Below are 13,258 nucleotides of genomic sequence, written 5' to 3' on the forward strand. Positions count from 1 at the left end.
GATTGTCTCTCTCAACTCACATTATATTTTTATTAGTAATTTTTTATTGCATTTTTATCAATTACTAGAAATTTCAGGCGACCCCATTTAAATTTCAGGCGACCCGACATGGGGTCCTGACCCCAAGGTTGAAAAACACTGGTGTAATATGTCAGTAAAACTACACTGGATGTAGATTACATAGACGTTACTATTGAATTTCCTGGTGAAATTAGGAGTTACATCAATCACTGATGCCACAACCTTCAGACAACGACAGAAAATGACATTTCTACATTTTCTACAAAATGGCACATAATCAGGTTAAATCAAATGATAGCCTTTTGTTGAGATGAAACAGTTCAATCTTTCACCTTTACTGTACTGAATCTCACCATCTTGACTGCAGCACTCCTTCCTTACATGCGGAACAGCATTCCTGGCAAGTTAAGACATGACTGTGTGTGTTCGTTGTCTGAGGGAATCAGTTCAGCTGGGTTTGTTGAAAGGAAATGGGTCACACGTGTGCAAGTCTGTTACCTAAGAGTGCAAAAAAGTCCAATTCTGCATGGGGTCACTTCCTCAAGGATAGTCACAGGTAGAACCCAGAGCATGTTGTTTTCATATAATGTAATAATCAGCTTATGTGTAGAGGGGAAAAAAGGCAAATATCCACTGAAAACCTCTTCTGAGACATGATATTGTTTTTCTACAATTGCAATCGGTCAAAACCAAATGTTAATGAGTCTGTTTACATAAAATATTTTTTCTTTGGCATTATGCATCAACACTTTCACATAACTATGAATAAATCTTCATGCCTAAAGAAGTATCGCTTTGAAAGAAAACAAAGATGATGTCAGAAAACCTTAAAAGAGCTTATTACGTCTGTCATTTCCATAAACTTGGGGGTTTTGGAAGTACTGCGAGATGTGTTTATTGCTGATACATCTTCATCCACAGTAATAAGCCCCAAGATTCCCAGTTTCTACAGTATAGCTCACCAGAACTCTACAAATGTCAGAATGATTTTAATGTAGTTAGTAACTATGTTGTGGAAGTCACTGTTAATGAATTTCACCGACAGTTTAATGCCAAATAGGAACTCAGCGCTTTCTAAATGAGTTGTATTAAAATTTTCAGAATTGCTCGCCAAGAAAATAGGGAAAGAAGTGTATAGGTCTAATGATGTTGTTGCGTATTACCATTTTTGTTGTTAGAGCACCCCTGAATCAGCATAATCATCATGAATTTCTACATTTGCAGACAATGTAAAGATTCACATTCTGATGTTTGTGAAATTTGAGATACTTTTTGTGGAAGAGAAGAAGGATTTGGTTTAACACCCAGTTCCTGAGTAAAAGGGCTATATTAGGGTGTGGACTGGTTTAGAGGCAGAAAATGGGCGAGGTTTAATCCTGCTGCTGCGTTGTCATTGGTGGACATGGGGAACAAAAATGCCTGTACCTGGTGCAGGTAAACAGACACATCAGGCACAGCAGGAGCGGAGCAGCAGGAGGGATTTACAGAAGAGTTTTTCCTTCATTTTTAACTGACCGCTCTCAACAACACAAGCTTTTGTAGTGTGTATTTGTTCAGGTTTGTACCGCATTGTCTTTTTTTTGTTTGTTTATCTCTTGTGTTATTTTCCCAGGCAAAATTGTGCATCTTATCAGTCAGGTGAGTTGCATTTAGAGATTGAACAGATCATCAGGTGTTTTTACTTGCATAATTGAGGTGAAATATGCGAGGTAAAGATTTTTATTAGAACCAGTAGTCGTGTTTTCGATTTGGATGGGTTTGGTTCCTACACGTTTAACATCGCCCTGCATTTATTGGGCTCAAAAGGCTTCAGATGGATGGAAAACAGTGAAACAGGTCCTGTCTTGTGCAGGTAGAGGCCTGCCTGGCACACCCTTTTACTCTCCCACACACATATGCACTTAAAAGGAAACATATACACAAATAGAACCAGTTTTTCCATATGTTGGCTCCTCTTAAATAACCTGTTACTTCTTTTCCCAGACAGAAAGAACAGGAGTGACACCTCTGAGAGCACTGAGGGGAAGCGTCCTTGTCAAGTTTTTTTTTTTTTTCAATTCCAAGTGATTCCTCACCGGAGGAGCCAGCAAACACGCTCTACCTAATGAAACCATCCATGTATTTTATCCTTCATTCCACCGGAGTCTGTGTAAAGTGGCAATCAGATTTCAGTGGCCTGAAGGGTAAGACGCATGGAATTTAGCATCTGGAGAGGGCTTTATATAAAAAAAAAATATGACATACATTATGGAAGTGTTTTAATGTTAACAGCTTGTACAATAAAGATGGATATTGCTCTGCATGTGAAAGAAGATAAGCCTCATTTGTGTGGCTTTTAATATGCTTTGATGTCAACTTGGCTGTAAACGTCACAGTTCTGCACAAGCACGGCGGACTTCTCCTCCTCCTCTTTACCTGCATTGCGACAACAGTTGAATAGCACTGCACTCATGGCACTTTAGAGTTATTGCAGGATCACAGGATGCTGGCAGCCCCATTTTATGTCTTTTGGACTGTCACTCACGGAGGTTGTTATGTCCTCGCCCTGTCTCCCTGCCCTTGGTTTTCAAAGACACAGCAATTACATAATGACTCCTAAATTCCCACATTGCCACATCCACGACAAACTCTCAGGGCTCGTGCCAAGATGTGCTTTCTTCAGCCTCGAGTCTCACCTTATTACTGCTCCGCTTAGATGTGCACCGTCACATTGAGCAATTCAGCGTCGCATTATATAAACATCTTTCATCCTTTTTTCTCTAAAGAATATATTTTTCCCATTAGGTTTTTTAACCAGTTCTCTGTGGGACAATTAACCTGCCTCATTAGCACGGGACATTTCCCAGATTCTATTCACAGCCTTAATTATAGCTAAATGGGTAGCTGAAAGTCATTTGACAGCTACACTTGAGTCACCCGGCTATAATTCTGCCACCCAATTAAGACAGAGGGAACATAGTGAATAAACAAACAAAGCTAACATATTGCTAAATCAGCAGAGATTCGTACAGACTTGTGTTGATCAACAGGGTTGTTATGACAGTTTTCCTTCCATAATTACAGACGGTGAGACCATAGGTTACCTCTTTCTCACAAGTACAGGATTTCTTACGGTGTTACAGGTGCCAGACACTCAACACTTTACCACATATCTGAAACATGTCATGAAACAAACTAATTGAGTTATATAAGTGAAAACATCATTAGCACAAAATGTTTACCGCAAAAAAATCACATACATGATACAAACAAAGAGCTGTAAAACAGGTAATTAATAGCCTCTACTTAATAAAAGTATGTAAGTCCAATCAGCAAAATAAAGTAAAAGAAGTCTTTGTGTGGTAAAATAGCCCGTGTCAGTGTTTCCAATTATTGTATTCATGTGTAGGTTGCATTTTGCTGCTCTGCGTGTTTAAACTTGAGCTCCTTTTACTTTATATACCGCTGGAACAATGCACCACATTCTGTATAATCATCATATATTTGTAGGGTCGCTGTACCACTAACAAGCCAACTTTCGTGTCGTCAGAAAAATTGGCCAGTTTGCAGTGTTCAGAGTTTATAGTTTCTTGAGACCAGGAATGAAAAAGTGATCAGAAAAACAACTAAAGCAAATATTGTGAAGTAATATATTTGCTTCTGAGAAATAGTGGAATAGAAACTATCAGGAATGTCAAAACAATGAAGTTTTTTAAACTATCATACACTTAATTGTCTTTTTGACATGAATAGTTTAAATATACAAAGCCTGTTGTCAAAATAGAAAAAAGAAATCACTTAGAGCAAAAATGATGCAAAAATATAGCACTTTTGTTTTCCTATAAATGTGACAGGTCAAGATGCTGCAATACTCAAGTAAATTCAGTTCAATTCAACTTTATTTATAGAGCACATTTCATGCACGAGGCAGACTCAATGTGCTTCACAACAGGTATATAATATAATATAATATATAATATAAAAACATAAAAAACAAATAAAAATTAGTTGGATATGAAAACAAGCAACAGTCAAATAAACAGTAGAGGAAGGGAATGGATTAATGTCCTGGGCATCCCATGTCCTTAGACCACAGGTGTCAAACATGCAGCCCAGGGGCCAAATCCGGCCCACAAAGGGTCCAATCCGGCCCTTGGGATGAAAAAATTACACTGAAGATATTAACAATCCTTTTAGTTCAGGTTCCACATTCAGACCAATTCAATCTCAAGTGGGTCAGACCAGTAAAATACTATCATGATAATCTATAAATACTCACAACTCCAAATTTCTTTCTTAGTAAATGTAAATATTGTCATGTATTTACACTAAAACAAAGTATACTTTCACAAAAAATGTGAATAAACTGAACAAATATGAACAACCTGAAATATTTTAAGACAAGTCAGTTTAATTTTACAATTTTGTTGTTTTACTTGGTATTTTTATTTCACTGTTTTAAATTGTACAGCTGTGTTTATGTCTTCTTAATCTATTCTTGTATTTTTAGTCAATAATTTTGCTTTTTAATCTTCTGTACGACACAGTTTTTAATTGTACAGCTGCTTTATGTCTTTAATCTATTCTTGTATTTTTTTTTTTTTTTCTTTTTTTTAATTTTTGTTTTTCCCCTATAAGTCGCTTTGGAAAAAAGCGTCAGCTAAATGCATAAATGTAAATGTAAATGTAAATTTCAATAATACTCTGCCTGACACTAAATGTTGTGTGTATTTGTCGATCCACTGTGATCTGTAAGTTATAATGTACATGTGTAAATGATAAACTGAGGCAGAATATTGTTAAAATTACACTTATTTTTTCAGTTTGTTCATGTTATTCACATTGTTTGAAAGGATAGTTTGTAGATGTAAACCTTTTCATAATGTAAATTAACTTTTTTCACTCTTAAACATAGAGAAAAGTTTGGAATTGACATTATTTATATATTATTATGTAATTATTTTAGTGGTTCGGCCCACTTCAGATCAATGTGGTCCCTGAACTAAAATGAGTTTGACACCCCTGCCTTACACCCTCCTTCTCAGCAAGGAAAAACTCCAAAAACCCAATAAAGGACTTCAAATTATACTTAAGTAGCCTCGATGAACTTTTAGATCATGTAAAAAGAACATTATATTGAATACACAATGTAAATAGTGGTAGTAATGTAACTTAATATACAGAATATGTACAAAGGCAGAATGACCCATACATGAACCAAACCAAACAGGTCCCCCTGGTGCCCAATGAGGCAAGGCAAGGCAAGTTTATTTATATAGCACATTTCAGCAACAAAGCAATTCAAGGTGCTTCACACAGGACATTGAAATACAATGACAAGGGAAAAAGAAACACATTTAAAACATTATAAAAGAAACGTGTAAAAGGGGATTAAAAACAGCAAGTAAGAAAACAACACATAAAACCCAAAAATATACAAATACACTGTTGAGCCACATTATGTAATAAATTCCCATTATGTAATAAAATTTCAAAATGTAATAAGAATGTCACGTCATCTTGTAATAAAGCCGCATTATGTAATAAACTGACGCATTTTGTAATAAACTACCTCAATGCATCATTTAGTAATTTTTTTTGCATTATGTAGTAAGTTATTACAATTTGAGAAATTTATTACAAAATGCACTTGACACATTTTTATTTTCAGGAAAATGTAATGTGCTAAATTAATCTTTAAACTGTGTAGTTAAAGTTCTGATTACATTACCTGTATATCCTGTGACTAATTTCTTCTAAATTACTCTGAAATTATATTACTTTGGATTGTTATTTTATAATGAACCATGCTATTACTTTTTTTTTTTTTTTTAATAAAAATGTGTCAAGTGCATTTTGAATTAAATTTCTCAAATTGTAATAACTTACTACATAATGTGAAAAAATGTACTATATAATGCGTTGACGTAGTTTATTTCAAAATGTGTCAGTTTATTACATAATGCGGCTTTATTACAAGATGACGTGACATTCTTATTACATTTTGAACTTTTATGACATAATGGGAATTTATTACATAATGTGGCTCAACACACACACATATTAAAGTAAGAGTTGCAGTGCAGCGTTTCGAAAGAGAATATAAAATTTAAAAAGTAAAAAAGCCTTTTAGTCAAAGGCAGCAGTGAACAGGTGAGTCTTTAACCTTGACTTAAAAGAACTCAGACTCTCAGTAGACCTGATATTTTCTGGTAGTTTGTTCCAGATATACGGAGCATAGAAACTGAATGCTGATTCTCCGTGTTTAGTTCTGACTTTGGGAACACAGAGCAGACCTGCACCAGATTACATGAGTGGTCTGGATGGTTCATACTGGACTAGACTGAGAATCAACAACCTGATCTAGTCTCACATCGTAGAAAGACTTGTTGCTTTCTCCTGAACAGGCTTCTCCAGCGCCACACACCTCAGTCGACCGTTCACCTTCCTGTTGGATGCAATGATGACCAGGGGGCTCAGAGCTGCGTAGAGCGAGGAGAAGAATATGCGCAGGTCAGACATCAGTGAGGACTTCAGGGTCTTCTTCACAGTGAGAGTGTACACCCAGAGCCCATTATCTACCCCATACATGACCACATACAAGGTCACAAGTGCTACAACGGCTTTAGCGGCACGTTGTTCAGCTCCACTGCTGCCCCCGCCACCCCCACCACCGCCACTGCTGCTGCTGCTGCGAAGCCCCTTCACCTGCCGGCTATGTTTATACAAGAAGACTAGGATGATCAGACTGGCCAGGGTCATGAGGGTCATAGGCACTACGTCTCTGCCCACCTGACCTGCCCCATTGGCCTGTTTGGACAGCTTCGAAGGAAAAAAAACGTAGCAGAACTGAACATTAATGCCGTGGTTTACAAGACTGGAGTCATTCTTTGTACCAAAAGAGAAGAGAATGGCTGCAGAGCTCATGCAGGTGTTAACAAGCCACAAGAAGAAGAAGACGACCCACAGATTTTGGGCCACCAAGGCTCGGGCAGAGGCCCAGCGTGAGCCAGGAGGGGCGATGCTCAAGCACTGGTAGGCACTCAGGACGAAGGTGAGCCAAATGGACAGGGAACGGGAGGTCCGGTAGACAAATATGATAGCTTTACAGCCAATGTCTCCAAAGACTCTGGTGAGGTAAAAGGACTCCAGGGTCTCCAACAAGCAGCGCACGCCCACCACCAGCAGGTTCACGCAGGCCAGGTGCAGGACGATGACATCAGCTGGGAGGAGCCGGTTCTCTTGGTAGAGCAAAAGCAGGAATGCGAGGATGACAGCGATGTTCCCTGGGACTCCTACGACAGTGAGGGACAAGTAGAGCATCCCACGGACAAACAGCTCTGTGGACATTCCTTCAGTACAGAAAAGACAGCGTAATAAATACATTTAAAACCAAAAATACTAACACACATATCCTCCAAGGTTATAATAGTTTTGGATTTTTCATTATAGTTTAGTGTTGTTTAGTTTTGACTTTTTTTTCTCTAATTCAGTTCGTTTTAATTCGTTTTTAGAACAGCTTTGCTAGTGTTTATTAGTTTTCATTTCTTTCTAAATGCTTTGTTTTGGTTTAGTTTTAGTATTAGTTTTAGTTTTATCAAATCTTTTATCTTCCTTGCCATCGTATTCAAAGAAATCTCAGACAGGACTCTGCTGTTTTCTCCCAACATTAGTCTCCATTTTCCAGGTAGAGTGGGGATGAGAAGACGACCGTAAACCACAAGTGATGAGAAGTGACGGACCGAAGTGTCATATAAAAAAATTTTTAAAAAGCGAAATAAATCGATTTCATATCAATCCGACACTGACAAAGACGAAAACTAAGGGAATTTTATCCATAATTTTTATACGTTTTAGTTGGTTTTGTAAGCACACAATACAGTTTCAGTTAGTTATCGTTTTTTTCTTTCAATTATAGTTTTTATTTATTTCAGTTAACAAAAAGGTTTTTTCAATTCTAGTTTTCGTCATTTCGTTAGTTTTCATTAACAATAATAACCTTGACGGGACCCTACGTGGGGTCACCTGGAATTCAAACGGGGTCACCTGAAATTTCTAGTAATTGAAAAAAAAAACAAACAAACAACTTACTAATAAAAAATATATGGTGAGTTGAGAGAGACAATCACAAACATATAAGACATGACAAACTGTGGTTGTGAAACTGAAGCACTGTGGTTCTGTTTATCTTTCAAATGTTCATTGTGGTCAGTTTCAGATGCTGCAGCTCTTTCATAATTCATAGTTTGAGTTCTTGTTTGTTCAGTGTTAATTGTCCTCCTTGTAAATCCAAGCTGGACTGACTGTACATATCCTGACCAAGGAAAATCAAATTCTCTCTTTGTGCAGTAATCTACACCTGGCTTTTCTGCCTCCGTCCATAATAATATACATTATATACACTAAATGTCATCTAAATTTAATGTTTATTTGCAACATAGTATAGCAAACTATTAAATGATCAAAAACTAATGATTCATTTTAGCAAAAAAGACAAAAAAAAAAAATCTCCATTTTGAATATCTGGGGTCGCCAGAAATTTGTGACATTAAAATGGGGTCATGAACCAAAAAAGGTTGGGAACCACTGATATATAATATGTTTCTCCTGATATTTGTCTAAATACCAATTTCCCATCTCAACAAAAAGGAAATTACCAATAACATCATAAATATTCAGTGTTATTTTTAAGCTCCTCAAACTACACTCCAGGTAGTTCACAGCATAGAACATAAACCTGTGTAACACTAATGATCTGTTATGGCTGTTAATGATCTCTTATGTTTCAGTGCCCTCGCATTTGTATCCTTCACTCAAAGGAGTTTAACAACCTAAAAAATAAACCTGTTTTTTCTCTCCTCTCTTAACTCATTCCAAGCGGCTGAGGCAGATGGCTGCCCACCCTGAGCCTGGTTCTGTCAAGGTTTTGTCTTCCGTTAAAGGGAATTTTTCCTTCCTACTGACGCCAAGATTTGCTCTCCGGGGATTTGTTGGGTTTTTTTCTCTGTATGATATTGCAAGCTCATGACCTTTAAGCACCTTGGGATGATTTTGTGTTGTGATTTGATGCTTTAAGAATTTAATTTAGTTTTGTGTTAACACAAGATCATTAATAACAATGTATAAAAGCCATTTGTGCATACTGTGTAGAACTACACTGATGACATTTATTCCTATTTGGTAGCTTTTGGTAAATTTGGTATCATATGACACCACATTCTTGATATTTAAACAATTCTGTCATAGTCATAATAGTGTTGATAAAATGTCCTGATCTCCTCAATTTTTCTCACATACTGGAAGTAAGCTGTTGAACATGAATTACAATCTTACACTTTGCTCAGTATGACTGTTATAGGCAGGTCATAACACTTGAAACATTTGTCATTCTCACTCAATAGCACTTATTAAATAATGAAAAGCCTAATTTTATATAACAAGAAGTGTATAGGTACAGGTATTTCTAGTGTCCAGATAACTCTTTCCAAGTTAGACTGTTTCCCATTTATACAATGATGTGTTGCTCAAAATACCAGTAATTTGCCTCTCAACTAAAAGTGAAGCAGCATTTCACTTCACACAACACCCTTAGTTTCTCAGTAAGTAGTGAATATGATTATCGCTCAGTCAGAAAAAGTCAATAAAACGTGATTAATAATTCATCAACATAACCATGTTGCTAACATTCCTGCTATTAAGGCACTAGTTAATGTGTGCCTTGATGTTCAGTGTTATATAAATAGACAGTAGAAGAATCAATCATTTTGAAAAATCCACCCTCCTACCTGGGCACAATGTGAGCCGATGAGGTCTGAAGTGGACCTTGAGTCCGACACCCTGTGATCCTTCTCTCCTCAGGTATTCCACTTGTTTGTGTTCTTATACTTGCAAACAGGTAATGGGTGTTTTGCATGGTCCATTGATTCTCTTCCCTCTGCCTCCAATTACTTGAAATCAATTCAGATGACTGCATCTGTCCCCTCACAGGGTTTCAACCAGACAGGATAACACAAAGAGACTGGGATCATTTACAAAGCTCTAAACAGTGGACACAGAAAATTGTGTTAATGAGGGGATCTTTTCCACCAGCTTAGTCCTTAGACTTGGTAAAGATTAAAACCATTCCACAGTTTCACTGTGCAAAGAGTGCTCAGTACTTAAGAGTATAATTACTGATACTATATTTAGATTTCCTTATCTTTCATTACTCCAGTGTTTACTTTTTTATTTCTGTAATCAATTTTAAAAGACAGGAAAAGAGCCATACAGAGACCTTTCATCTGTTTGTTTGCCACATACCAATACCACAGTGTCCTCCAGTGGAGGAAGATATAAAAAGGTAAAAGCCAGAGGACACACCGTTCAACCACTATGATAGATCACCAACAATTTCATTTGTAGTGTGACACAGCATCCAATTTACGGTTGTGTAATTCATTCTCAGCAATAAAAGCTCTAAAAATGGAATTAAAACTGTGAGGATGGTGTTAGGGCAAATCTGCCTGAGTAGGCTGCATGATTTAAACACAACATGCCCCATACCAGTGAATAAGTAATGAACATTAAGACCATTTCTCATCATGAAACATGTCGTCCGCTGACACTGAAAGATAAAATTCTGGAGTGTGAATAGCAATGAGATTAGAGACTTGTCAGATAACCTTTTGTACACAATACAAGACATAAGCAGGCATTGATAATGCTGAATTAGAATTTGCAGAAATTTGTAATTAAAAGTAATATTAAAACTCACAAGAGGTACTTACGATTTAATTTTATAAACTCGACATGAACTGCGGATAAGTGTCTCATGGGTGAATCACTGCGATTATGTTATTTTGTCAGAAAGTTATCGGAAAACATCACTGAGTTAACTTTTGTTTCCATAGAAACTGATAATGCAAAGCTCATCTGAGGTCAATTAAATCTCTCTACTTTAATACAAAATAGGTACTTGAGGACTGTCAGTGCAAGACAGCTGAGTCAAAGCCTATTAAACTGCACTTTAGCTGTGGGTGAGATTAACTAGTACAGAAGGGAATGTACTGAAATTTCTGACTTTGCCTTCAAGGGCATGTACTTAAAGGTGGAAAAGGTTAAAAAGTAAATTTCTCTGAACTAACTTGAGTTAAGCAACGCAATCAAATCATCACGATTCACAGTATTTCAGCAGATAATACTGCATAAGTTAAAGGCTGTAGACAACTAAGACAGACACCAGGTAAATTTTATATTATAGGGAATTACTGTAGGTGGAAAATAAGGATCCAAACAGTACAGCCCCATTGGTACTGATAGTCATCTAATATAAGCATCCTACATCACAGGTGTCAAACATGCGGCCTGGGGACCAAATCTGGCCCGCCAAAGGTTCTATTCCAGCCCGCGGGATGAAAGTGCAAAAATGAACCTGAACAGTCAAGGTTGTCAAAATCATTTTGGTTCAGGTTCCACATACAGACCAATGTGATCTCAAGTAAAAATAACAACACAATAACCCATAAATAATAGCAACTACAAATATTCTTTGTGAAAGTTATGTGGAAAAAATTTAAGTGAAAAAAATAACATTACACTGTGAAAATATTTACATTTACAAAACTATTCTTTCACAATAAAATACATAAATAAAAACAAAAATGAACAACCTGAAATGTGCAATTTTAACAATATTCTGCCTGTTACTAAATGTTTTGTGCATTTATAGATCCACTGTGATCTGGAGCTGTGTTAATAATAGTAATATTGTAGAAATTGTTCAATATTTAGTTCAAAATTTTAACAATATTCTGCCTGTTACCAAATGTTTATGTAATATTGTGTGTAATGTACACGTATAAATAATAAGTCAAGGCATAATATTGTTAAAATTGCACTAATTTTTCCAGTGAAATTTCGGTATTCGCATATTTTTTGTAAAATGTAAATATTTTCATAATTTAATTGTTTTGGGGTTTTTTTTGGACTAAAACAAAAAGAAAAACTTGGATTTGTCATTATTTATAGGTTATTAAGTCATTATTTTATTGGTCTGGCCCGCTTGAGATCAAATTGGGCTAAATATGGCCCCTGAACCAAAATGAGTTTGATACCCCTGTCTTACATAAAATACATAAACCCTTTGTAAGGATCTAAGACTTCAGACAGGATCTACACATGAAAAAGACAAGTGAAACAACATTTTATGGTACTCTTTGATACGTGAGTGTTGGTGCCAGTCATTGGTTCCAACTGACCCCAGATATTTTCTATATTTTACTAAATTTCTTGGAGTGATCTCTTACAGGATGACATTGCCCCAATCTGCAGGGCACAAGGGGTCACAGAATGGTTGAATGAAAATGATGTCAATCATGTCAATCATATGTTATGGTCTTCAAAGTGACCAAATATCAACTCAGATCATTTAGCTCCTGTGCTCTAAAGATGGAAACATTAACATCCAAGAAGAAATCACTCATATGGGTCTCTCCTTTAACAGCCTCCATTCCAATAGATACGCTTTGTAAAATGTGAATAAAAACAGAATGTAATGGTTTGCAAATCTTACAAACCCACATTTAATTCACAAAAGAACAAAGAAGACATATCGTTGGCATATGTTGGTACAATAGTATAACACTGAAAGACAAGAACAGCCTCCATGACATTGTAAAAACATGTTCCAGGATCATCGAAGTCAGACACTTGTCTTCCCTCTGGGAGCTTCAGGTAGTGAGGAAAGCAGAGACCATCATCAGGGATCCTCACCATGGGTTGTCTTAGAAGTTTGCTTTGATGCCTTCAGGCCGGCGTTACCATGCACCTCAGAGGAGAACCAGCACATATTCAAAAGCCTTCAGCTATCACACTTTTAAACTCTGACAGCAGTCATTTTAGTCCTTTTATATGAGATTTTTTAATGTTAGCAGAACCTTTTAGTCTTTTAGCCTGCTTTGGTATTTATTGAATATTTATTGTTGATTATTTAATCCAGTGTTTCCCAACCTTTTTTGGCTCGTGACCCCATTTTAACATCACAAATTTCTGGTGACCCTGACATTCAAAATGGAGACTTTTTTTTTTTTACTAAAATTAATTTTGTTTTTGATCATGTAATAGTTTGCTATACTATGTTGCAAATAAACGTTAATTTTAGAGTAAATGCACGTCCCCTTCATCATTGGCGCCAGCAGCCGTACCTGTGCGCACCTCATGCATAGTGAGTGAAAGTTGAGAGAGAGAGCAAGAGAGAGAGAGAGAGATATGTGGGACAGAG

General features: G+C 36.6%; 1 protein-coding gene across 1 annotated transcript; it reads right to left on the reverse strand.

The window, feature by feature from the left end:
- Positions 1–6,369: 6,369 nt before the first annotated feature.
- On the reverse strand, positions 6,370–7,350 carry ora2 (olfactory receptor class A related 2). The gene has a single exon (XM_030134829.1). It carries the CDS (start codon positions 7,348–7,350, stop codon positions 6,370–6,372), a length of 981 nt encoding a protein of 326 aa, XP_029990689.1.
- Between the last annotated feature and the right edge of the window lie 5,908 nt (positions 7,351–13,258).

This window comes from Sphaeramia orbicularis, chromosome 5, assembly GCF_902148855.1.
Source record: "Sphaeramia orbicularis chromosome 5, fSphaOr1.1, whole genome shotgun sequence".
In the NCBI taxonomy this organism is placed as follows: domain Eukaryota; kingdom Metazoa; phylum Chordata; class Actinopteri; order Kurtiformes; family Apogonidae; genus Sphaeramia; species Sphaeramia orbicularis.